Source organism: Mobula hypostoma, chromosome 6 (assembly GCF_963921235.1).
Source record: "Mobula hypostoma chromosome 6, sMobHyp1.1, whole genome shotgun sequence".
Taxonomy (NCBI): domain Eukaryota; kingdom Metazoa; phylum Chordata; class Chondrichthyes; order Myliobatiformes; family Myliobatidae; genus Mobula; species Mobula hypostoma.
In genome coordinates, this window is record NC_086102.1 from 7,355,245 (window position 1) to 7,382,650 (window position 27,406).

A 27,406-nucleotide genomic window follows, 5' to 3' on the forward strand; every position below is an offset into this window, starting at 1 on the left:
GGTAGTATATAGGAACATATCCATGCTTTGATAATAAATTTTAATTTGACTTTGACTTATGATCAAGCAGGAGTACAGGAGCCTGAAGTCCCACACCACCAGATTCAGGAATAACCACTATACTTCCCATCAACTGTTCAGCTGTTGAACTAACTGGCAAAACCCTAATCAATACAGTTTGGCAAAATTATCACCATTTTTTGCGGTCCTGAGTCCTGAAGAAGGGTCTCGGCCTGAAACATCAACTGTTTATTCATTACATAGATACTGTCTGACCTGCTGAATTCCTCCAGCATTTTGTGTGTGTTACTCAGAATTTCCAGCATCTGTGGAATCTCTTGTGTCTATCACCACTTTGCAATAAAATGGACTTGGTTTTTGTTCTAATTGTGTCTTCTTGAAAAATTGTATATAATTTGTTTGAATTCAGTTTATCTGATGCTCTGTGCCTGCAATGCTACTGCAAGCAAGTTTTTCATTGCACCTGTGCAGACACGGACCTGTGCATCTGACAAAAAACTTGACTTTGAATTTAAAGTTTTCGAAGGAGCAAAAGCGTGGAACTAAATCTGAGGGAACTAGCACCGGCAAAATAGGCCAAGTGCCCCAGTAAGTGCCAAATTATTGTTACTATTCTGAAACACTTGCTGATCACCAAAGATAGGGTCTGGACCCAAGACACAGCAAGCCCTAACTTATCAGTTGAAGGTAGTTCTCCTTCGAGTCACTCACAGCATGGAAACAGAGCCTTCAGCCCAACATGACCATGCCGACAAAGACCTTTATCCAATCTTGCCCTGTCTGGTGTCATTTTACAGATAATCATTTCCTATCCTTGAACCTAGTTAAGTGCCCTTTAAATCTTGAATCTGCACCAGCTTCTCCCACCTCCTCTAGCAGCTCGATCTGTATGCCCACCATCCAACAAATTAAACACCACCAGCTGATCATGGCAACACTCAGTAACTAAAATGCAAGATTGCTGAAAATATGATTTTACCAATAGATCAGAGTGCATAAAAACACAGTACAGGACCTTCAGTCCATGATGTTCTGCTGAACTTGTAAACTACTCTAAAATCAATCTAACCCTTCCCTCCTTTTTGTTGTACTTCATTCATGTGCTTATCTAAGAGTCCATTAAATAACCCTAATGAATCTGCCCCTAACATCACTCCAGCAGGGTGCTCCACACATTCACCACGACGTGTAAAACAAAACAGCCTCTGACATCCTCCCTACACTTCCCTGATTTCACATTAAAATTATGCCTATTATGGCTATTAGCCATTTTCACCTTGGGAAGAAGTGTCTGGTTATCCACCCAATCTATGCCTCTTCTCATCTTGTATATCTCTATAAGTCACCTCTCAGCCTCCTTCTCTCCAAAGAGAAAAGCCCTCAATCACCCAACTTATAAGGCATGCTCTCTAATCCAGCTAGCACACTGTTAAATCTTTTCTGCACCCTCTCTCCATGACCTACTGAATAAGCAGCAGAGCAGCTTTTTGACAGACTCATTCAGTTTCACTGTCAAAGAATCGTTACAGAAAATCTTTCCTATCAAATGCAATAAGCATATACAACAATTGATCTCTTTACAGCAGGAGGACAAACATCATAGTACAATAGTCTGTGATTTATTATTTTGTACATTATTATTGCAAATTATTGCCCATTGGTGAAATATTGTGTATATTATTATTCTGTACTTCATTATTAGTTAAGTATGCACACTGCTGTGTGTTTTTAAATGTTGCTGCTGTAATGAATTTCCCACTTAGAATCAATAAAGTATTTATTATTATTATTAAAGCTTCCAACTCCATCCTATAATGAGACGACCAGAACTGAACACAGTCCTCCTAGTGTGGTCTATCCAGAGTTTTATAGAGCTGCAACGTTACATGATGGGTCTTCAATTCAGTTCCCTGACGACAATGGAAAAAGTATGCATTGGACATCTACAAATGAGGGACATTCATACAGGAGACAACCATGGGTACTTGTGCTGATCTAATGTCATGGAGTCAGACGGTTGTGGTATCAATTCCAACGACGAGGGTTTAAGACCAAAAACTCAGAGACAGCAGTGTCAAAATCTCTGAAGATCTTCCTTGGGCCCAACATATTGATGCAATTATGACAAAGGCATTCCGCTGGCTATATTTCATCAGGAGTTTGTCACCAAAGACTCTAGCAAATTTCTAAAAATGTACTCTGGAGAGCATTTTAATTGGTTGCATCACTGTCTGGAAAGGAAGAGCCACTGAAGAGATTCAGATAAAGGCTTATACATCTTGGTGACACCCTGAATAGCAAGAAGACAACGAGTAGGCATCACACAGATGGTACATCAGAACATATCAGTGTTCATCATAAGCCCAGAACAGAACTAGCAGACTTGCGCAGGCAGATACACAGAGACAGATGTAAGTACAGGCCGGCTGACAAGAGACACATACACAGGCACGTACAAGACAGATGCACACAGACAAATGTTGGGGAGACCATACTGCGCCGGAGGGCACGTTCCACAAGCTCGACTCACCTGAGTCCACCTGCCAGACCGACAATTGTTGAGAGGTCACCAGCTCGAGGATGAAGACCACAGCAAGGGACACGGCTCCCGTCCAACACTCCCTCATGGTGTGTCGCTCTCTTGCATCACACACAGCCCTCTGCAAAGGCAAGACCAGAGACAAGAGCTTTAACTTAAATTAAACCAAAGATATTTATATAAAATTACACACTGAATGTAACAGCTGTGAATAGGCCACTCAGCCCAAACCAACTTGACTGGTGCTATTGAGGAGTGTTTGATGGCTCTGGGCCATTAGAATTTAGAAGAATTGGGGGGAGGGATTTCATTGAAACCTTCTGAATATTAGATGACCTATATAAAGTGGACATGTAGAGGATGTTTCCAATAGTGAGGGAATCTAAGACAAGAGGGCACAGCCTCAGATTAGAAGAACATCCCTTCAGAACAAAGAAGAGGAGGGATTTCTTTACTGAATCTGTGGAATTCATCACCACAAATGGCTATGCAGGACAAGTCATTGGGTATATTTAAAGCAGAGGTAGATAGGTGCTTGATTAGTCAAGGCACCAAAGGAGAAGGAATTTCTAAAGCCTGAGAGTGGTGATTCTGTGGAATTTGTTGCTACAGACAGCTGTGAGATCCAAGCCATTGCATATCTTTAAAGCGAAGGTTGTTAAGTCAGGGTTTAAACGTCATGAGGAGAAGGCAGGACAATGGGGTTGAGAGGGATAATAAATCGGCCATGATGGAATGGTTGAGCAGACTCATTGGGCCAAACGGCCTAAGTTGCTCCTATGTCTAATGGTCTAATGCTCCACAGTGCTCTTAACGGTTCAATATGCAGCCTTGCCTCAAAGTGAAAGGTTCAATTCCCATATCAGAAACTTACTTCAAAGTTGCTGGTGAATGCAGCAGGCCAGTCAGCATCTCTAGGAAGAGGTACAGTCGACGTTTCAGGCCGGGAACCTTCGTTAGGACTGTTCAGCCTGAAACGTCGACTGTACCTCTTCCTAGAGATGCTGCCTGGCCTGCTGCGTTCACCAGCAACTTTGATGTGTGTTGCTTGAATTTCCAGCATCTGCAGAATTCCTCGTGTTGCGTCAGAAACTTACTAATTTCTTATTAATCAATGTATTACTGTCACAGTGAAAAGCTTGTGTCTGTGTGGCCATCCAGTCAAATTATTCCATACATCAGCACATTGAGCAACGTTAACTCTAATTTTGTTTATGCAGCTGCGCAGACCAATCATTTTGATCTGAGCAGGAAATTCTGACCTGGCTGAAAACGGCGCGGCACTTAAAATGTTTTATTTTGTAATGTGCATATATGAATATTTAGAATGAAATTTGAAAAATCACCTACTTTTGATTTTATTTATTAAATACCGCACAATAAAGAATATCTTTCACATCTCATAAATTTTGTCTAGCTGCATCCAGTTCTAGCTGCGTGGCATCAAAGGCTATGTGCGCAGGAGCATTTCAGTTACTGTGTGGTCTTGCCCCCACACAGCTTAGAAGGAACAGTGGGACTGAGGCGTTGCCAAAAAGAAAATAATAACTGCGTGCAGAATATAGAAGGTTAGCTCTATTTGTCACATGTACATCAAAACATACAGTGAAATGCATCATTTGCATTAATGACCAACACAGTCTGAGGATGCGTTGGGGAGAGGGGTGGGCAGCCTATAAGTGCTGTTACCAACCTGGAACTGATATAAGTGGGGGCAGAGCACGAAATCCTTACAGACTGCAACAGGAATTGAACCCTGATTGCTGGTGTTGTAAAGCATTATGCTAACTGTTACTCAACTGTGCCGTACAGTGTCACCATTACAGCGTAGGTTGTCAAATAAAGTGAGGTAGATTGGGAAGCAACAGTTCATCTTTACTGTAATAAAAGTCCATTTGAGAGTCTTGTAACAACAGGTAGAGGCTGTCCTTGAACTTGGTTTTACATGCTCTGGTGTGAGGCACTGTGCTGGACAGAGAGGTACCTAGGTGTTAAAGCTATCAACACAGAGTTATAGATGCAGATGAACGGCTGAGACTGTTGGTTTGGATGAGCTGAGAGTTGGGAGGATCCATTGCTTTAGATGGGGTGAGGCTCGGGAGGGATTGTTGTTCTTGATGGGGAGAGGATGGGCGAGGTGTGGGTTTGGATGGAGTGAGGGGTTGAAGAGGTGGTGTTTTGGAAGGAGTGGTGGTGTTTGGGAGAGATTGCTGGTTTCAGTGGGGTGAGAGGGGGTTTGGACAGGGTGAGGTTCAGGAGGGGTGATAGTGAGGATGGTGACAGATGCAAAAGGCAAGTTGTCTTAGGGAAGGAGAGGGTGGTAGTGAGGCAGTGAGGGTGAGGGTGAAGTGATGGGAGAAGACAACATTGTGGAAAGGCAACAGGGAGAGGGTGCTGCGAAGAGAGGGGGTTCGATGATGAGGTAGGGGGTGAGGAGAAGAGGCGGATTGTTGAGACACACAGCTGTACAGGAGAGGCAATAATACTGACATGTCTTTGAGACCAGCTGTAGTTAGAGCTACAACAGTGAATTATAGAGCAATTCACCAAGAGTAGGTTTGTCATTTGTCTCATCTTGTTCTACAGGGCCTTGGCAGAATAATTTGCTTCCTAAATAATAATCCTATGCATCATAGTATAGTACATACAGAGATTTTTGTCTGCTGATCCTTAAAGTCTTAATGTTTTTAATTTAGAGATTCGGCGTAGAACAGGCCATTCCTGTCCAACGAGCCACACCATCCAGCAACCCACCTGTGTAACACCAGCCTATTCACAGGATAATCTACAATGAACAATTAACCTAATAACTGGTACATCATTGGACTGTGGGAGGAAATTGAAGCACCTGGAGGAAACTCACACCTTCAGGGGCAGAATGTACAAATGGCACCAGAATTGACTCTGAGCTCCGAGCTCTAACTGGTACACTACTGTGGCACCTATAAAGGGAGAACAGACTAATTCATGATTCATCAACATGAAGCGTTACACTTGTCCTTCATAAACCTAGGCATCTCACCTTCTCCCTGACAAGCTCTGCCTCCCTCTATCAGTTAAACTACTGGTGAAAAATTCCCTAACTCCATTCCTCCATTCCACACTTGAAGGCCAGCAGTGTGGACATGTAACGATGGACATCCATAGAGGTAGGGCTGGCAAGCCTTGTGGATGAGAATCAGTTAAAACGAGGGGGTGCCCCAGGTTTGGGTCCTATGTGAGCAGCAGACACAAGGGGCAGTGACCCCCTAGGTAAGCGAGTCGTTAAGTCTGGATTTCAGGATCCCATAATTGGCTTGCCCTGGGGTCTATACTGACGATCGAATCCCTGAGGTCAATTGGGAGTTTGGAAGTTGAAGACCAATGGCTAAAGCCCTGGGTCCACGAGTCTGAGAATCCACGAGGGAAGTTAGAGGCCTGTTGTGCTGAGCTCGACACTCCTCTGGAGGGTGGAGGCCTGAAGGGCTATCCTGGAGTTGGAGTTGGAGGACTGCCCATGTGTGTGAGCATATCTACATGAGGCGCCGTTGCAGGAAAGAATCCTTAAGAAAGCATCCTGCCCCCACCCTTAGGTTGTCTTGGTTGTTGACATAAATGACGCACTTCACTGTATATTTCCATGTATGTGTGATTTTCATTCTCAAAATTCCCCAACATCCACCCTTCCTCCTCCCTTCTCCCAAGCCACAATTCAATATGTAGCACCTTCTTGGTCATAAAGGCTTCCATGCCCTTCCCAAATCCTAGAAAATGGTGTGCACTGTCCAACGTACTGTATTTTCCATCAACCATTAACACAGGTTCTCCTCTGTCCTGGCAATACTTGGTGAGCCCACACTTAGAGGATTGCACACCGTTGTGATTGCCGCCCTATAGTAAGGTCCAAGTTCAAAGTAAGCTCATTATCAAGATACCGACATGTCACCATTTACAACCCTGAGATGTATTTTCTTGTGGGCATACTCAATAAATCCACAATAGAATAATAACCATTACAGAATCGATGAAAGACCGCACCAACCAGTGAGCAAAAGACAACAAACTGTGCAATACAAAAAGACAGAAATAATAATAATAAATAAATAATAAATATCGAGAACATGAGATAAAGGGTCCTTGAAAATTAGTTCGTAGGTTGTGGAAACACTTCAGTGATAGAGCAAGTGAAGTTAGGTGATGTTTATCCCATTTGGGTCAGGAGCCTGATGGCTGAGGGGTAATAACTGTTCCTGAACATAGTGGTGTGAGTCCTGAGGCTCCTGTCAGCACACACAAAATGCTGGAGGAACTCACCAAGGCAGACAGCATCTAGGATAAGTGTACAGTCAACATTGCGGACTGAAACTCTTTGGCAGGACTGGAGAAAAAAGCTGAGGAATAGATTTAAAAGATGGGGCTGGGGGAGAGAGAAAAACAAGGTGACAGGTAAAAACTGGAGGGGAGGGATGAAGTAAAGAGCTGGGAAGTTGATTGGTGAAAGAGGCAGAATGCCATGGAAGAAAAAGTGGGGGGGGGGAGGGTAGGCAAGGAGCTAAGGCAAGAGAGGGAAAAGGGGATGGGAAATGGTGAAGGGGGAGGCGGCAGGCATTACCGGAAGTTTGAGAAATTGATGCTCATGCCATTAGTTTGGAGACTACCCAAATGGAATACAAGGTGTTGTTCCTCCAGCCTGAGTGTGGCCTCATCACGACAGTGGAGGAAGCCATGGATGGGCATATCGGAATGGGAACGGGAAGCGGAATTAAAATGGGCGGCCACTGGGAGATCCCACTCCCTGAGTCTCCTGTACAGATTCACCACTCTCTGTCTAAAGAAATTCCTCCTCATCTCTGTTCTAAATATACATCTCTCTATTCTGAGGCTGTGCCCTCTGCTCCTAGACTCCCTCACCATAGGAAACGTCCTCTCCACATCCACTCTATCTCTTTCAATATTCGATAGGTTTCAATGATCCCCCTTCATCCTTCACAGCCACAGCAATAAAGCCCTAGAGCTGTCAAATTCTCTTTGTACATTAACTTTTTCATTCCCAGAATCAGGTTCGCGCAGTGCTATTATAGCTCAGGGCATCAGAGTTCAGAGTTCAATTCCCGCATCATCTGTAAGGAGTCTTGGAATGGGTGGATTTTCCCTGGGGGCTCCAGTTTCAACAGACAGTCCAAAGATGTACCGGGTAGGTTAATTAGTCACTGTAAGTTGTTCTGTGGTTAGGTTAGGGTTAACCGAGGTTGATGGGGTGGCATGGCTCAAAGGGCCTAACCCACTCTGTGTCTCTAAATATTAATCGGGTGGCAGGGTGGAGATACGTCTCCACCACAGGAGGTGTAAGGCACTCCTTCCCTCCACTAGCCTGCAGGTCACCCTTGGGCAAGGTGTAGCACCTGCTTAGCTCCCCTCACTCCCCCACCGACCAGGGTGACATTAACCCAAGAGAGCAGGTGGTGGACAGCCGTATGAGCGGCTGGTTATAAGTCCTGGTTGTGCGGCCACTGACAAACTCTGATCGTCAGTGACAATGGCTGGGGTCACCCATCTCGAAAAGACACTTCCCAGAAGAAGGCGATGGCAAACCAGTTCTGTAGAAAACTTTGCCAAGAACATTCATGGTCGAGACCATGATCGCCCACGTCATACGACACAACACATATTGATGATGACGACGGTAATTCCTAATAAAGAAAATCTTGGTGAGAATGGAGAAGCTGGCTTGAAGAGTTGTTTCTGTGTTGTGGCTTTCTGGTTACAATTAATTCAATTTGGTCAAACTAACACTATACCCTCCTATACCCTCACTGATATCCCACTCCTACTCAGTAGTATCTCCCGTCAACCAACACATGGGATTCAGAAATACCACTCAAAGATCTGCAGACACTTTCAGTTGAACAGAGGCTGTACTGAGCTGCTGACTCTTTCCCCTCCTCTTCGCCACCCCCGTTCCCACAGCGTGCTTTCTAAAGGAAGAAAAGAATTCAATTTTCAAAGATAATTGTGGAAGATAAGTCCCTCCGATCTATTCTCTGCAGCAATAAGATAAACACTTAATTTCCAGCCAACCTATTTCAACCACACCACAGGGACTATAACAACCCCACCAGTCACCGTCCTACACTGAAAATGCCCCCACCACCCCCTCAGGTGCATGCATTTAATTCATATAAAGACAAAAAGGAACATTCTTTTCAAGGAGATAAACTTAACACTAACAGAAGGCAACTGATGTATAATGTGGGACCAGAGGACATCTGTGAGAAACTGGGGAGCCTCTCTGTGGGGATCAGAATCTTGCCACAAGGGCTGGAAGCTCACTGATGCGAACGGAACGTGTCCAGAAGGGTGAGAACTTCTCACTGAAACATCTCAGTGAGCTTAGGAATCCTCGAAATGTGACTGGAACCTCTCCGTGGAAACTGGAGCTCCTCCATGAGGTTGGACACTTCTCTGAGACACTGCACTCTCTCCAAGAGGACTGGAATCACTCTGAAATAGCTGGGAATTCTCTGTGAAGACTGGAATTTCTCCATGATCATTGGAACTTCTCTGTCTCTGAGGCATTTCGGATTGAGAGTCTTCATCTAGACTAAAAAATAGAGGGAAAAAGGCTGCTCAGGAGTATTACGTGGATATGTGGATATAGTAGATGTTAATCCAAGCAAGAACCGCTCCTCAGTTTTTATTGTAAATTGCGAGCAGTAAACTGAAGTTAAAAGCACAATTGGCCCACGGAAAAAGGGTCCCACAATGTCTTGGCAGCTAGCGAGGCGCTATTTCAACTTGGGGTGTTTTGTTCCTCAGAGTTCAACTCTGGCAAAGTCGGAAAGCAAGTTTGTATGTCCTTCCCATGTGCACGTGGGTTTCCTCTGGGTTTTCCGGTTTCTTCCCACAAAGATAAACCGGTTAGTAGAACATAGAACATAGAATAGTACAGCACAGTACAGGCCCTTCGGCCCACAATGTTGTGCTGACCCTCAAACCCTGCCTCCCATATAAGCCCCCACCTTAGATTCCTCCATATACCTGTCTAGTAGTCTCTTAAACTTCACTAGTGTATCTGCCTCCACCACTGACTCAGGCAGTGCATTCCACGCACCAACCACTCTCTGAGTAAAAAACCTTCCTCTAATAACCCCCGTGAACTTCCCACCCCTTACCTTAAAGCCATGTCCCCTTGTATTGAGCAGTGGTGCCCTGGGGAAGAGGCACTGGCTATCCACTCTATCTATTCCTCTTATTATCTTGTACACCTCTATCATGTCTCCTCTCATCCTCCTTCTCTCCAAAGAGTAAAGCCCTAGCTCCCTTAATCTCTGATCATAATGCATACTTTCTAAACCAGGCAGCATCCTGGTAAATCTCCTCCGTACCCTTTCCAATGCTTCCACATCCTTCCTATAGTGAGGTGACCAGAACTGGACACAATACTCCAAGTGTGGCCTAACCAGAGTTTTATACAGCTGCATCATTACATCGCGACTCTTAAACTCTATCCATCGACTTATGAAAGCTAACACCCCGTAAGCTTTCTTAACTACCCTATCCACCTGTGAGGCAACTTTCAGGGATCTGTGGACATGTACTCCGAGATCCCTCTGCTCCTCCACACGACCAAGTATCCTGCCATTTACTTTGTACTCTGCCTTGGAGTTTGTCCTTCCAAAGTGTACCACCTCACACTTCTCCGGGTTGAACTCCATCTGCCACTTCTCAGCCCACTTCTGCATCCTATCAATGTCTCTCTGCAATCTTTGACAATCCTCTACACTATCTACAACACCACCAACCTTTGTGTCACCTGCAAACTTGCCAACTCATCCTTCTACCCCCACATCCGGGTCGTTAATAAAAATCACGAAAAGTAGAGGTCCCAGAACAGATCCTTGTGGGACACCACTAGTCACAATCCTCCAATCTGAATGTACTCCCTCTACCACGACCCTCTGCCTTCTGCAGGCAAGCCAATTCTGAATCCACCTGGCCAAACTTCCCTGGATCCCATGCCTTCTAACTTTCTGAATAAGCCTACCCTGTGGAACCTTGTCAAATGCCTTACTAAAATCCATATAGATCACATCCACTGCACTACCCTCATCTATATGCCTGGTCACGTCCTCAAAGAACTCTATCAGGCTTGTTAGACATGATCTGCCTTCACAAAGCCATGCTGACTGTCCCTGATCAGACCATGATTCTCTAAATGCCTACAGATCCGATTTTTTCCAATAGCTTTCCCACCACAGAGGTAAGGCTCACTGGTCTATAATTACCTGGACTATCCATACTACCTTTTTAGAACAAGGGAACAAAATTCGCCTCCCTCCAATCCTCCGGTACCATTCCCGTGGACAACGAGGACATAAAGATCCTAGCCAGAGGATAGGAATCTATCTATAGGATCTATAGTAATATATATATAGTAATCTATATATAATCTATAAGATCAGCAATCTCTTCTCTCGCCTCGTGGAGCAGCCTGGGGAATAAGCCTGGGGAATATTCCGTCAGACCCTGGGGACTTATCTGTCCTAATGTATTTTAACAACTCCAACACCTCCTCTCCCTTAATATCAACATGCTCCAGAACATCAACCTCACTCATATTGTCCTCACCATCATCAAGTTCCCTCTCATTGGTGAATACCGAAGAGAAGTATTCATTGAGGACCTCGCTCACTTCCACAGCCTCCAGGCACATCTTCCCACCTTTATCTCTAATCGGTCCTACCTTCACTCCTGTCATCCTTTTTTTCTTCACATAATTGAAGAATGCCTTGGGGTTTTCCTTTACCCTACTCGCCAAGGCCTTCTCATGCCCCCTTCTTGCTCTTCTCAGCCCCTTCTTAAGCTCCTTTCTTGCTTCCCTATATTCCTCAATAGACCCATCTGATCCTTGCTTCCTAAACCTCATGTATGCTGCCTTCTTCCTCCTGACTAGATTTTCCACCTCACTTGTCACCCATGGTTCCTTCACCCTACCATTCTTTATCTTCCTCACCGGGACAAATTTATCCCTTACATCCCGCAAGAGATCTCTAAACATCGACCACATGTCCATAGTACATTTCCCTGCAAAAGCATCATCCCAATTCACACCCGCAAGTTCTAGCCTTATAGCCTCATAAATTGCCTTTCCCCAATTAAAAATTTTCCTGTCCTCTTTGATTCTATCCTTTTCCATGATAATTATAAAGGCCAGGGAGCGGTGGTCACTGTCCCCCAGATGCTCACCCACTGAGAGATCTGTGACCTGACCCAGTTCATTACCTAGTACTAGATCTAGAATGGCATTCCCCCTGGTCGGCCTGTCCACATACTGTGACAGGAATCCGTCCTGGACACATTTAACAAATTCTGCCCCATCTAAACCCTTGGAAATAATCAGGTGCCAATCAATATTAGGGAAGTTAAAGTCACCCATGATAACAACCCTGTTATTTTTGCACCTTTCCAAAATCTGCCTCCCAATCTGCTCCTCTGTATCTCTGCTGCTACCAGGGAGCCTATAGAATACCCCCAGTAGAGTATCTGCTCCCTTCCTGTTCCTGACTTCCACCCATATTGACTCAAAAGAGGATCCTGCTACATTACCCACCCTTTCTGTAGCTGTAATAGTATCCCTGACCAGTAATGCCACCCCTCCACCCCTTTTTCCACCCTCTCTATCCCTTTTAAAGCACTGAAATCCAGGAATATTGAGAATCCATTCCTGCCCTGGTGCCAGCCAAGTCTCTGTGAAGGCCATTACATCATAATTCCATGTATGTATCCAAGCTCTCAGTTCATCACCTTTGTTCCTGATGCTTCTTGCATTGAGGTACACACATTTCAGCCCTTCTACCTTACTGTCTTTACACCGCTTATTCTACTTCTCTTTCCTCAAAGCCTCTCTGTATGTTAGATCTGGCTTTACTCCATGCACTTCTTTCACTGCTCTATTGCTCTGGGTCCCATCCCCCTCGAAAATTAGTTTAAATGCTCCCGAACCACGCTAGCAAACCTACCTGCAAGAATATTGCTCCCCCTAGAGTTCAGGTGCAACCCATCCAATCTGTACAGGTCCCACCTTCCCCAGAAGAGATCCCAATGATCTAAAATCTAAAACCCTGCTCCCTGCACCAACTCCTGAGCCACACATTCAACTGCCATCTCCTCCCATTCTTACCATCACTGTCACGTAGCACTGGCAGCAATCCTGAGAACGTCACCCTTGAGGTCCTGTTCTTCAGCCTTCTGCCTAGTTCCCGAAACTCACACTTCAGGACCTCATCCCTCTTCCTGCCTATGTCGTTGGTCCCAACATGTATCACGACTTCTGGTTGCTTTCCCTCTCGTACCAGGATGTCGTGCACCCGGTCAGAGACATCCCGGACCCTGGCACCCGGGAGACAACTGGCCATTCCAAATTGACCTGTGATTAGGCTGGGGGTAAATCAGTGGTGTGGTGTGCTGAGCAGCACAGCACAGCTCAAAGGGCCAGAAGAGTTCTGTGCTATATCTCTAAGCAAAAATAAAAATAAAATTAAAAACTGGAACCTTGCCATCCATGAGGAATGGAACCCTTGTGGGAGTCCAGAGGTTTATGCCCCAACGTCTGCGAGTCTAGACACACAAGCTGCAGCCTCCATTGAGGTCACGGCCCAAATATAGTTGATTTTAGTTGATTTTTTAGATTCATAGGGATGGTTTTGTGGACAGAGAGAGAAGTTAGGGGTCAGGTTAGGGTTTTCGGACATGGATGTGGTGGAATTAGAAGTCAAGCCAGAGTCTAAATCTTAGCTCCATGTTGGAAGGCCTGCAACACGGAAGAGGGACGTCCACGGGCCAGGCTGTGATGTCTGGCTGGATGTCGGGCTGACAGCACAACGCTGGTGGCCTCAACACCCCCACCCTACCCTTGCGGTCAGTGACTGGCGAATTCTGGAGTCAGAGTTTTGTGGAACAAGGTCCGATGATGCTCTGGTTTTGTGAATCAGTGAGGCGGGACTTTGAGGCCTAATGTCCAGGGACCCATCATCAGTGAGTCCAGAGTTTGAGGCCTAGTGTTCTGAGATTGATAGGTCCTGGGGTCAAGGCCCAAAGGCCAAAATGGAAGTGTGGAAGTTGAAGCCCCTGTTTGGAGACCCATCTGTCAATCTCTGCAAGTTTGCTGAGGTAATCAAAGGCCCAATGTGTTTGAGTCTGCTAGGAAAGTTGAAAAACAATTTCTATTAGTCAGAGTCCAAGTCCACTGGAGGCCAAACAAGATGGCCTGTCCTGGGACTGTTTCTGTGCATGGGTGGGAGGGAGGAACGGGACTTGTTTTGCTGCTGCTGTTTTTTAAAAATTGTTGTGTTCTGTGTTGTCCTGCTGAACATTGCGAGCATGCTATGTTGGCACCGCTAAGTGTGCCGACACTTGTGGGCTGCCCTCAGAACACCCTCGGGTGTGTCGTCTGTTAACGCAAACAACACATTTCACTGTATGTTATGAGACATCTTACTTGGAATCTTGAACAGACTGGAAATTGGAGGCCCAGAGGCGGCCTGTACTGGAGTTGGAGGCCCAGAGGCAGGTTTACAATGTTGTGCCAATTTAATTAAGATAACGACACACAATTAAACAAATCTCTTCTGCCTGAACGTGGTCCATATTCTGCATATTCATGGGCCTAACTGAGAGCCTCTTGAAAGCCTCTAAGGTAACTGCTCTACCACCAACCCTGGTAGTGATTCCAGGCATTCACTACACTCTGTGTAAAAATAAATTGCCCTGCACATCTCCTTCAAACTTTCCTCCTCTCACCTTAAACACATGCTCTCTAGCATTAGATATTTTAACTCTGCTTGTCTACTCTACTTATGCCTCTCAGGGCAGCACAGTAGCGTAGTAGAAGACAGCAAGATAGTGTTCTGGTCAGCACAATTCTTTACAGTACGAGCAACCTGGGTTCAATTCCCATCGCTGCCTGTAAGGAGTTTGAACATTCTCCCTGTAACCACATGGGCTTCCTCCAGGTGCTCCACGGTTTCCTCCCACAGTCCAAAGACTTACCAGTTGGTAGGTTAATTGTCCCATGATTAGGTGAGGGTTAAATCGGGGGATTGCTGGGCTGTGTGGCTTGAAGGCCAGACAGGCCTATTCCAATCTGTATCTCAATAAATAAAATGAAATAAATGATAATAATTTCATAAACTTCTATCAGGTCTGCTGTTCCAGAGAAAACAACCCAAATTGTCCAACCTTTTCTTTTAGCATCTGCCCATTGTAGCATCCTGGTAAACCTCTTCTGAACCCTCTCCAGGGCCTCCACATCCTTCCAATAATGGGGCAACCAGAAATGAATACAATGCTCCAGGTGTGGCCTAACTAGAGTCTCATAAAGCTGCAACACAATTTCCTGACACTTGGACTCAGTGCCTCAACTAATAAAGGCAAGTTGTCATACATCTTCACTACCACCCTATCAATATATGTTGCCATTTTCAGTGAGCTGTGGACTTTGATCATAAGGTCCCAAAACATAGGGAATCAAGGTGTTAAGTTCAAAGTTCAAAAAATTTATTATCAAAGTACATATATGTCACTATATCACCTGAGATTCATTTTTGTGGTCATATTCAATAAATCTATAGAATAATAACGATAACAGAATCGATAAAAGACCACTCAACTGGAGTGTAGAAGACAACAAACTGTTCAAATACAAAAAAAACACTAAATATCAAGAACACGAGATGAAGAGTCCTTCAAAGTGAGTCCATTGCTCATGGGAGCAGTTCAGTTGAGGCAAGTGAAACTGAGTGAAGTTACACCCTTTGGTTTAAAAGCCTGATGTCTGAGGGGTAGTAACTGTTCCTGAACCAGGTGGTGTGAGTCCTGAGGTTCCTGGACTTTTTTCCTGATTGCAGCAGTGAAAAGCGAGCATGACCTGGGTGGTAGGGATCCCTTAAGATGGATGCTGCTTTCCTGCGACAGTGCTCTGTGTAGACATGCTCGATGGTGGAGAGGTCCTTACCCACGATGGGCTGGGCCATATCCACTACTTTTTGTCGGATTTTCCGTTCAAGTACATTGGTACTTCCATGCCAAGCTGTGATGCCAGCCAGCCAATATACTCTCCACTACACACCAAAAGAAGTGTGTCAAAGTGTTAGATGGCATGTCAAAACTCCGCATAGTCCTGAGGAAGTAGAGGCTCTGGCATGCTCCCTCATGTGGGCAAGTGGTACTAGGGGTGGAAGGTCAGGCATGATCAAGGGGGTGAAAGGCCCATTGAAATAATGATAAAAAGATAAATATTAGCTTTCTTCGTCACATGTACATTGAAACATCGAAACATACAAGGAAATACATCATTCGCAACAACAACCAACCCAGCCTAAGGATGTGCTGGGGGCAGCCAGCAAGTGTCGCCACACTTCTGGTGCCAACATCGCATGCCCACGAATTACTAACGATGACCCAGGCCTCTTTCTGGAATGTGAGAGGAAACTGGAGTACCCAGGGGAGAATGTACACACTCCTTACAGACAGTGGCAGGAGTTGAACCTGGGTCACTTTCACTGTAACAATGTCACGCTAACCAATACTTGCTGCCCTTTCATGTTCTCGCTGAACCACTTGACCTCTCTGCCCCTCTCTCCTCCTTTATATATTCTTCCAGTAAGATGGCAGCGCACTCAGATGCAGCAGCTGATCAACGTGCTGTTGTCTTTTATAAATGTATTTTTATAATTACAGGACACTGCAGGATACTAAAAACTTAAAGTACTGCAGGTCTACTCCATCAGTGAGTTGCTCACTGGTAGAGAAACCAAAGGAGTTGGACTTGGTGCAGATTGTGACGCTGTTGCAACAGAGAGGTGCAGATTATACTGCTATCACATACATGGTGTATCTGCCTTGTGCTGTGTGTGACTGCTGGAACTGTGTTTTGCACCTTGACCCTGTAGGAATGCTGTTTCATTGGCTGTATTCATGGATATTCATGTATGGTGAATGATAATCAAAGAAAGCACGACTGCGGCTATATTTCATTTGGAGTTCGAGGAGTTTCGGTATGTCACCAAAAACACTCACAAATGTCTACAGATGTACCATGGACAGCATTCTAACTGGCTGCATCGCTGTCTGGTATGGGGGGGGGGTGGCATTAACCATATAACAATTACAGCACGGAAACAGGCCATCTTGGCCCTTCTAGTCCGTGCCGAACGCTACTCTCACCGAGTCCCACCAACCTGCACTCAGCCCATAACCCTCCATTCCTTTCCTGTCCATATATCTATCCAATTTAACTTCAAATGACAACATTGAACCTACCTCAACCACTTCTGCTGGAAGCTCGTTCCACACAGCTACCACTCTTTGAGTAAAGAAGTTCCCCCTCATGTTACCCCTAAACTTTTGTCCTCTAACTCTCAACTCATGTCCTCTTGTTTGAATCTCCTCCACTCTCAATGGAAAAAGCCTATCCACGTCAACTCTATCTATCCCCCTCATAATTTTAAATATCTCTATCAAGTCGCCACTCAACCTTCTACGCTCCAAAGAATAAAGACCCAACTTGTTCAACTTGCACAGGATCAAAGTAAACTGCAGAGCATTGTGAACTTAGTCAGCTCCATCATGAGCACTAGCCTCTGTGGGATCCAGGACACATTCAAGGAGCAATGCCTCAAAAAGGCAGCATCTTTCACTGACGATCCCCATCATTAAGGATACTTTCTTTTCTTATTACACACAAGGCCCACCATTAAGGAGGTGGTACAGGAGCCTGAAGACACACGCTCAACGATTCAGGAACAGCTTCTTCCCCTCTGCCATTTGATTTCTGAATGAACATTGAACCCGTGAACACTAAATCACTAATTTATTTCCTATTTTTGCATTACTTATTTAACTATTTTATATATATATATTTATATATACACACACTTACTGTAATTCAGTTTTTTTTCTCTATTATTACATTTGCATTGTACTGCTGCTGCAAAGTGAACAAATTTCATAACGGTGATATTAAACCTGATTCTGAACGTGAACTTCTTTTAAACATAGATCTCTGAATTTCCTTTTCTCTTTGACGTGGCTCAGCAAGAACACTTTGATCACAGTAATTGCTCCTTTGAAGCACTTTAGGAGTTTCCACTCCATCAAAGCAGTGATATAAATACTTTCTTTTGTTAGTACACAAAAGGAGAAATAATCTCCGAAAAGAGCCAGAAGCACTCCTTAATCCCAGGTAGCGACTTTTCAATCTCCTAGACTCAAAACACCGATGTTTTTGGGCAGTGAAAGTTTAATGGGGAAATAAGCAAATGACACCAACATTTTTAAACACTTGTTGACCTGACCCATTGACGTCTAACCTCAAATTGATTTTTGATTGGCTTTCAATGGGAAGAAGATTGAACAAAGTCAGTCAGAATCCAATCTAGAGGAGAGGCGATAAATTGCTTGCTCTGCAAGCCATTATATCAGTGATTTTCCAGCAGCTTGGGCGAGTGTTGTTCTGTTAAAGCCAATATTTATCATTCAGCTTGCATCTTGGGATTCCAATATTCTCATAGTTGGGTTTATATTGTCATGTTGCAGTCAGAGTCACAGCACAGGAACAGGTCCTTCGGCCCATTGATTCTGTGCCAACCTTCAAGCACCTATTTACACTCATCTCTTTTCTATTCTCCGGTTCTATTTCCCCCTCAATTCTCTATCTCATCAATATACTGGGGGCAATTTATGGTGACTCATAAACAATCTGCATGTATTTCGATGTGGGAGGAAATTGGAGCACCTGGAGGAAACTTACAAGGCCAGAAGCAAAATTAGGCCATTGGGCCCATCGTGCCTGGTCCACCATTCCATCATGGCTAATTTATTATTCTTCTCAATCCCATTCTCCTGCCTTCTCCCTCTAACCTTTGATGCCTTTACTAATCAAGAACTTATCAACCTCTACTTTAAATATATCCAATGACTTAGCCTCCCCAGCCGTTTGTGGCAATGAATTCCATAGATTCTCTACCCTTTGGCTAAAGAAGTTCCTCATCTCAGTTTTAAAGGGATGTTCTTGTATTCTGATACTGTGCCCTGTGTTCCTAGACTCCTTTTCTATAGGAAACATCCACTTTTTCATTTGTTGATAGGTTTCAATGAGATCGGTAGAGAGTTGTGGACACAGCTCAGCACATCACGGAAACCAAACACCCCTCTATGCACTCTGTCTACACTTCTTGCTGCCTCAGGAAAGCAGCCACCATAGTCAACGACCCCTCACACCCCACACATTCTCTCTTCTCCCCACTCCCATCAGGCAGAGGATACAAAAGCTTAAGAACATGTACCACCAGGCTCAAGGACAGCTTCTATCCCACTTTTGTAGGATTCTTCAACAGATCTGTCCACAATATCCTGAATGGGAGAGTGAGCAGCCCGAGGTCATGGTACATATTGGTACCAACAACATAGACAGAAAAAAAGGAGGATGTCCTAAAAGCAGAATACAGGGAGTTAGGAAGGAAGCTGAGAAGCAGGACCACAAAGGTAGTAATCTCGGGATTACTGCCTGTGCCACATGACAGTGAGTACAGGAATGGAATGAGGTGGTGGATAAATGTGTGGCTGAAACATTGGAGCAGGTGGCAGGGGTTAAGATTTCTGGATCATTGGGAGCTCTTCTGGGGAAGGTGTGACCTGTGCAAAAATCCAAGGGGGACCAATATCCTGGTGGGGAGGTTTGCTAATGCTATTGGGGAGGGTTTAAACAAGATTTGCAGCTGGGTGGGAACAAAAATGAAAAGGCAGACGATGGGCAATTGGCACACAAGTAGAGACAGTTTGTAAAGAGTTTGTGAGGAAGCATAGGCAGATGATAGAGCAAAGATGCACACAGCCAGATGGTTTGAGATGTGTCTATTTTAATGCAAGGAGTATTATAAACAAGGTGGATGAACAGAGCGTGGATCAATACATGAAACTATGATGTTGTGGCCATTACAGAGACTAGATGTCTCAGGAGCAGGAATGGCTGCGGAGTGTGCCAGGCTTTGGGTGTTTCAAAAAGGACAGGGAGGGAGGCAAAAGAGGTGGGGGCACAGCATTGCTAATTAGGGATAGTGTCACGGCTGCAGAAAAGGAAGAAGTCATGGAGGGATGATCTAGAGTGGGTGGAAGTCAGAAACAGGAAAAGGGCAATAACTCTACTGGGTGCTCTTATAGATCCCCCAGCAGTAGCAGAGACATAGAGGAGCAGATAGGGAGGCAGTTGCTGGAATGCTGCAATAATAACAGGGTTGCTGTGATGGAAGATTTTAACTTTCCTAATATTGATGGGCATCTCTTCACAGCAAGGGGTTTAGAAGGGGTGGAATTTGTTAGGTGTGTTCAGGAAGGTTTCTTGATGCAGTATGTAGATAAGTCAATTAGAGGAGAGGCCTTTACCAGAGCGCTGGAGAGGGATAGGAGCAGACAATTTGGGAAAACATTTAATTGGGGTGGGGGAAATATGATGCTATTAAGCAGGAACTTGGGAGCATAAATTGGGAGCAGGTGTTCTCAGGGAAATGCACAGGGAACACTTGCATAACTTTCTGCATAGGTATGTTCCAGTGAGGCAGGGAGAGAACAGTAGGGTAAAAGAACCACTGTGTACAAAGGATGTGGAACATCTAGTTAAGAAGAAAAGTTTACAAAAGGTTCAAGAAGCTAGATACTGATAGAGTTCTAGAAAATTACAAAGTTGCCAGGAAGGAGCTTAAGAATAAAATTAGGAGAGCTAGAAGGGGCCAGGAGAAGGCCTCGGTGAGCAGGATTAAGGACAACCCCAAGGCATTCAACAAGTACGTGAAGAGCAAAAGAATGGGCCATGTGAGAATAGGATCAGTCAGATGCAATAGTCAATAGTGGAAACGTGTGCATGGAGTCGGAGGAGGTAGCCGAGGTACTTAATTAATACCTTGCTTCAGTATTCACCAGGGAAAAGGACCTTGGCAATTGTGGGGATGACTTACAGCAGACTGAAACACATGAGCATACAGACATTAAGAAAGAGGATGTGCTGGAGCTTTTGAAGGGTGTTAAGTTAGATAAGCTGCCGGGACTGAACAAGATGTACCTCAGCCTACTGTGGGAAGTGAGGAAGGAGATTGCTGAGCCTCTGATGATGATCTTTGCATCATCAATAGGGATGGGAGAAGTACCGGAGGATTGGAAGGTTGCAAATGTTGTTCCCTTGTTAAAGAAAGGGAGTAGAGATAACCCAGAAAACTATAGACCAGTGGGTCTTACTTCAGGGTGGATGTGTTGTTGGAGAAGATCCTTAGAGGCAGGATTTATGAACGACATGATCTGATTAGGGATAGTCAGCATGGCTTTGTCAAGGGCAAGTTGTGCCTTATGAGCCTGATTGAATTCTTTGAGGATGTAACAAAACACATTGATGAAGGTAGAGCAGTGGATATAATTTATATGGATTTCAGTAAGGCATTTGACAAGGTTCCCATGCAAGGCTCATTCAGAAAGTAAGGAGGCATGGGGTCCAAGGAGAACTTGCTTTGAGGGTCCGGAACTGGTTTGTCCACAGAAGGCAAAGGGTGGTTGTAGGTGGTTCATATTCTGCATGGAGATCGGTGACCAGTGATGTTCTGCAGGGATCTGTTCTAGGACCCCACTTCTTTGTGATTTTTATAAATGACCCGATGAGGAAGTAGAAGGGTGGGTTAGTAAGTTTGCAGATGACACAAAAGTTGGGGATGTTGTGGATAGTCTGGAGGGTTGTCAGAGGTTATAGCGGGATATTTATAGGATGCAAAACTGGGCTGAGAAGTGGTAGATGGAGTTGAACCTAGTTAAGTGTGAAGTGGTTCATTTTGGTTGGTCAAATTTGAAGACAGAATATAATATTAATGGTAAGACTCTTGGCAGTGTGGAGGATTCAGAGAGATTTTGGGGTCCGTGCCCATAGGATACTCGTAGCTGCTGCACAGGTTGACAGTGTTGTTAAGGCGGCGTATGGTGTGTTGGCATTCATCAACGATGGGATTGAGTTCAAGAGCCGTGAGGTAATGTTACAGCTATGTAAGACTTTGGTCAGACCCCACTTGGAGTACTGTGTTCAGTTCTGGTCACCTCACTACAGGAAGGACGTGGATACTATACAGAGAGAGTGCAGAGGAGATTTACAGGAATGTTTCCTGGATTGGAGAGCGCAGCTTATGAGAATAGGTTGAGTGAACTTGGTCTTTTCTCCTTGGAGCGATGGAGAATGAGAGGTGACCTTATAGAAGTGTCTAAGATGATGGGAGGCATTGATCATTCGGATAGCCAGAGGCTTTTTTCCAGGGCTGAAATGGCTAATATAAGGGGGCATAGTTTTAAGGTGCTTGGGAGTAGGTACAGAGGGGATGTCAGGGGCAAGTTTTCACACAGAGGGTGGAATGCATTGGTGGCAGTGGTAGAGGCGATACAATAGGGTCTTTTAAGAGACTCTTAGATAGGAATATGCTTAGAAAAATAGAGGGCTATGCACTAGGGCAATTCTAGGCAGTTTCTAGAGTAGGCTACATGGTCAGCACAACATTGTGGGCCGAAGGGTCTGTAATGTGCTGTAGATTTCTATGTTCTATCTCTTATATGTTACAGATGAACTTGTGACCTGTCAGCCAGATCTCACTATAGCCTCACTCTTTATTTGTCTCCCTGCACTGAACTTTCTCGACATAGGTCAGTGATAATGACTGGGTGCCACAGTAGGGTAGCAGTTAACGAGTGCTATTACAGCTCGGGGTGTTGGGGTTTGGAATTCAGTTCCGGCGCCATTTGTCAGGAGTTTGTACGTTGTCCATGTAAACCGCATGGGTTTCCTCTGGGTTCTCCAGTTTCCTCCCACAGTCCAAAGATGTACCAGTTCGTAGGTTAATTGGTCATTGAAAAATGTCCCATGATGAGGCTCGAGTTAAATGTACAGTATTGTGCCAAAGTCTTAGGTCCATATTTGTAGCTAAGACTTCTGTGCATTACTGTATATTATGTCTTTTCAGTTACCAAATAACACTTAATACTGCTGAACTAATATAAAGCTAAGTGCTCTTATTTCTCAAACACGAGGAAATCTGCAGATGCTGGAAATTCAAGCAACACACTCAAAAAATGCGGGTGAACGCAGCAGGCCAGGCAGCATCTATTGGAAGAGGTACAGTCGACGTTTCAGGCTGAGATCCTGATGAAGGGTCTCAGCCCGAAACGTCGACTGTACCTCTTCCAATAGATGCTGCCTGGCCTGCTGCGTTCACCAGCAATTTTTGTGTGTGTTGCTCTTATTTCTGTTTCCCAGACACCTTCCTTTTTTAGCCAATATTAACCAACAAATTAATTGTCTAGATACCTCTTAATTACTGTGAGAGCTAGAGGAGGACACTTAGTACAAATCGGCATCAAGGCTGGCACAACATTGTGGGTCGAATGGCCTATTCAGCGTTCTGTTCTATGTAAGTACTTGGCTCCACCAAGCATTTTGGACAGTGCATTGAACATTTCAACACTCTGAGTGGAAAAATTCTCTCCCAAAGATCCCCTCTGAATTGTTTATCCCTTATCCTTAACTTGACACGTCTCCTACGTGGAAAGTTACCTCCCGTCCACTCGGCTTACGTGACTCATGAATTTGTGTACTTCAGCTGCGTACGATGAGCTTGAGCAGCAGAGCACACACAGCGTAGTACTGCTGCCACGAAACAACCACTCTCACATTGTATAAGTTAGTGATGAGAAATCTGATTCTGATTGTGGACAAACTGGGTGCTTGAAGGCCAGCACAGATTCAGTGGGATAAAGGACCTCTTTCTGTTCTGTATCTTCCCAGGGCTGTGTGCAGAGCCCATTGCTGTACTCTCCGATCACACATGACCGAACGGCCAAACAGCCGAGTAATCTCATTGTCAATGTTCACCGATGACGCAACAGTGGTGGGCTCATCACCTACGATGATGAGATAGCCTACAGGTGGAAGAGCTCAGGGTCTGGTGCCAGGCAAACAACCTCTTCGGCAATGTCAATAAGACAAAGGAGATGGATATTGACTTCAGAAGAACCTGCATCACTCACATCACTCCGTGGATCGGCCGCACAGCAGTTCCAAACTCCTGTGAGTGCACATCACACACAACCTGACATTATGCACAATCAGGAAAGCTCGCCAACACCTCTACTTCATGAAGAGGCTAAAGAAAGCAACAATTATGCTAGACAACAAAGATTTTGCTTCCTGAATATTTCTGGTGTATCTCATGGATTTTGGGCTGCTGACCATGAAATCATGCACTATTTTTTTAAATCACCTATCTGAACATGAAAATCACCATGAAATCATGCACCATTTTTATATCACCTATATATTTTTAAAACTTTAACTCCAAATTCAAGTCAATTAAAATGTTGCCACAATGTAAGCTGAAAAGTTTTCTACCTAGTCCAGGCACGCCTGGGCATGTTTAGGCAGGGTGGGTGCTGCATGACAGGACAGGTTTTAGAAAGGCTATAAATTTTCGTAAACAATTTTGATATTTGAGACAGATGTTTCCCAGAATATCTGATGCCAAGATTAAGGAAGGCATGTTTGTTGGTCCACAAATCAAACAAGTCATCAGTGATAGGCAATTTGAAGAACTTCTCGTGGGACCAGAGAAAATTGCATGGAAAGCATTCAAGGATGTTGTTGAAAATTTTCTTGACAACTACAGAGCACCAAACTACGTGCAGCTGGTTGACAACAGCTTCAAACATACAAAAGCGTGAAGTAGAACATGTCACTGAAGATTCATTTTCTGCATTCCCACTTAGACTTCTTCCCTACAAATCTTAGCACTGTCAGTGACAAGCATGGAGAAACAGCATCAGGGCAACTGGAATCCATCAATGCTGTTAGGCACTTCAGCAAGAAAGCTCAGACACTGAATACAAATGAAAATCATCAACAAAACATTTTTAGCTTAGTTGAACTATTGCAAAGTGTCAGCATCGTTATGGAATTAAATGTATTATATTCAATAAAAGTTATTTTCTTGTTTCTCCAAATTCATATGTGATACAAGTAGTCTGAAATTATATTTGTGTTCAGCCTCAAGCATTCTATCATTAAAAAAATTCTGAGGAAACGATACTTAGAAAAATATTGTTGTCTGGTATTATATTGTTCTCCTTTATACTTGGGCAATGGAAATGACATTAAACAATCTTGAATCTTGAATTAAACAATTTTGATAACATGTGGATCCACACCCGCTCCCCCATTTCTACCTCCTGCACTCCAAGGAAAACAAGCCCAGCCAGTCCTGTCTGTCGTGAGTAAAACGCTCCTGGACAGACAGCGTCCCTTTCACTTACAGCTCCTGTGATTTACAACACGTCTCGGCTTCCAGCCTAAAGACTTCAGAATGATCCCCCTGACAGTGCATCTACTTCTCAAGCCTTCTGCCTCCTGTTCTGTATCTCTGGTTCCTCCTCCCTCCACCAGCCCTTTATCCCATCCCCCACTTTCATTTCCCTCCCCCCTTTGGCACCCCCTAGGCCTCACTAAAGCTCTCCAGCTCCCCTTTGACTGAGCTTACAGCTGCCTGACCTACCCTGCTAATATTTTCCTAATGCTCCTGTGATGGTTTACAGTGAAAAAGGCGGCCTATAAATCTGCTTTGTTGCTACTGAATAGTGTTCACTTCCTGGCGTCAGTTTAGAAGATAGATGTTTGTCTGTGTAATACAGATGTTAGGGATCAAGACAGAAATTCCCTTGGCACCCTTTAATTTGTCTTACAAAATGCACAGAGACTCTGGCAATCTCTGGGAACGTGATACATTTGCAGTGAGGGCTTTAATTTAATCTAATTTTCACCAGGCGTGTGATGGAGACCTTTTCCCACTAGATGCTGCCATAATGAACACAAGTTACTCAAATCCTTTGCCATGCCTTCCCTAAAGGTGCTGAAGCTGGTTGGAAAGTGGTTCCATCAGCATCTGTCAAGTACTGATACCTCGCATTGAACAGGGCGGGGGTGGGGGGGCGCTCATCTGTATGGATGAGTGTAGGTCAGAGTGTACTTGAAGTTTGGTCTCATTGTAATGTATCCTTGCTTCTTGTCAGAAAGATGCAGGATTTTACAGTACAGAATCAAGCCCTTGGCCCAACTTGTCCCATAGCCCTCTAAACCTCTCAAATCCATGTACTTTTCTAGAGTTAATGGGAGGGGAAGGCAGGCATCCCACCTCTCCCGGAATTTCCGGGAGTCTCCCGCATATGAATAGTGGCTCCCTGATGCCGGCAAATTACATACAATATCACGGAAATCAATTTTTTTGGGAGCGAGCGAGCGAGAGAGAGAAAACAAGTGAGAGAGAAAGCAAGCGAGAGAGAGCACGAGAGCAAGAAAGCGAAAGCACGCGAGCGACCACGAGAGAGAGAGCGAGAGCGCGCCATAGCAGAGTGTTTCAAAAAAAATATAAAACGTACGTCACCCCAGACTACACTGAAGTGTACCCCTGCCTAATAGGGGTCAAAAATAATGACAGTGTTGCTCGCTGCACTGTTTGCAACAGTGACTTTTCTATTGCCCATGGTGGGTTAAGACTGTAAAAGACATGTTGAGGTGAGTTTAACAGGTGACATTCGTTCATTAGCATAGCTAACGTTATTTAACGTTATTTAAACTAGCTGGCTGGCTGCTAAGGAGCTACTCTATCGCAGACATCCCACCTCTCCCGGAAGTCTCCCGCAAATTGATGATGCTACCTCCCTGAAATGAGTTTTTGCAGGATGGGATGTCTGGGAAGGAGCACAAGCCAGAAGGCGAAAGGTGACACCACGTGAAGGGGTAGATAGATGGGTGGGTGGGCTGTGCACTGTGTTTACAGCTACATGCTGTGGTGCACCGCAGAATGAACTGAGGTCAATACAGAGTTAAATTCAGTTTAGAAATTAGAGAAATAGATAGAGAGACACTTGCATTCGGATTTCAACATAAGAGCCTACAAGAGATCTCACTACTTCACACTTCAGTACTAATCTAGGGCAGTCACTTGCCTGATAAATGCAATGTTCTTTGTTCTGTCACTAGCTACTGTTTATGCTTGCTGTTGGAAATGTTAATAGCTGCTCTGGAAATAGTATTACTTTCTCAATTGACAGTATGTTACAGTTAATTACAGGCTTAAATAAAAAGATCTTGATGAGCAATCAAACACAGCAACTCGTAGTTACTTAGTGCCTTGGAATCAAGGAATCAGAACAATCTACAGCACAGGAGACCTTACAGTGTATTTACCTTCTGCCAGTCATAAATGAACCTGGGTGGTAAACTGGTTTATTACTGCCACACGTACCAAGGTACAGTGAAAAACTTGGCTTTGCGTGCCAAGATGCAGATCATTTCAACGCGTCGTTGCACTGAGGTACACATACAAATACGGAGGAACTCAGCAGGACAGGTAGCATCGATGGAGAGGCAGTTGATGTTCATTGATCAGGATCAGGACCATTTCAGCACATCAGCGCATGGAGGAGAAACTCAGCAAGGCAGCATCATCTCTGAAGGGAAATCCAGAGATGCTGCCTGACCTGCCAAGTCCCTCCAGCATTTTGTGTGTGTTGCTCAAGATTTACAGTATCTGCAGAATATTTATTTATTGAGATACAGCATGGAATAAGCTGCTCTGGCCCTTCAAACTACGTCACCTAGCAACCTCCGATTTAATCACGGGATGATTTACAATGACCAATTAACTTACCAACCGGTTTGCCTTTGGACTGTGGGATGAATCTCATGCAGTCACAGAGAGAATATACTCCTTACAGTCAGTGGTGGGAATTGAACTTGATCAGCTG

At 44.6% G+C, this 27,406-nt stretch overlaps 1 protein-coding gene across 8 annotated transcripts in view; it reads right to left on the minus strand.

The window, feature by feature from the left end:
* The window catches only part of robo1 (roundabout, axon guidance receptor, homolog 1 (Drosophila)), a 708,427-nt gene that overhangs the window by 557,916 nt on the left and 123,105 nt on the right, over window positions 1–27,406 (minus strand). For all 8 annotated transcript variants that reach the window (XM_063050245.1, XM_063050243.1, XM_063050241.1 and 5 more), the window contains one exon: window positions 2,552–2,681. In XM_063050245.1, the coding sequence (XP_062906315.1) occupies window positions 2,552–2,648 (97 nt within the window). In that variant the 5' untranslated portion in view covers window positions 2,649–2,681. The remainder of the gene's footprint in view (window positions 1–2,551; window positions 2,682–27,406) is intronic.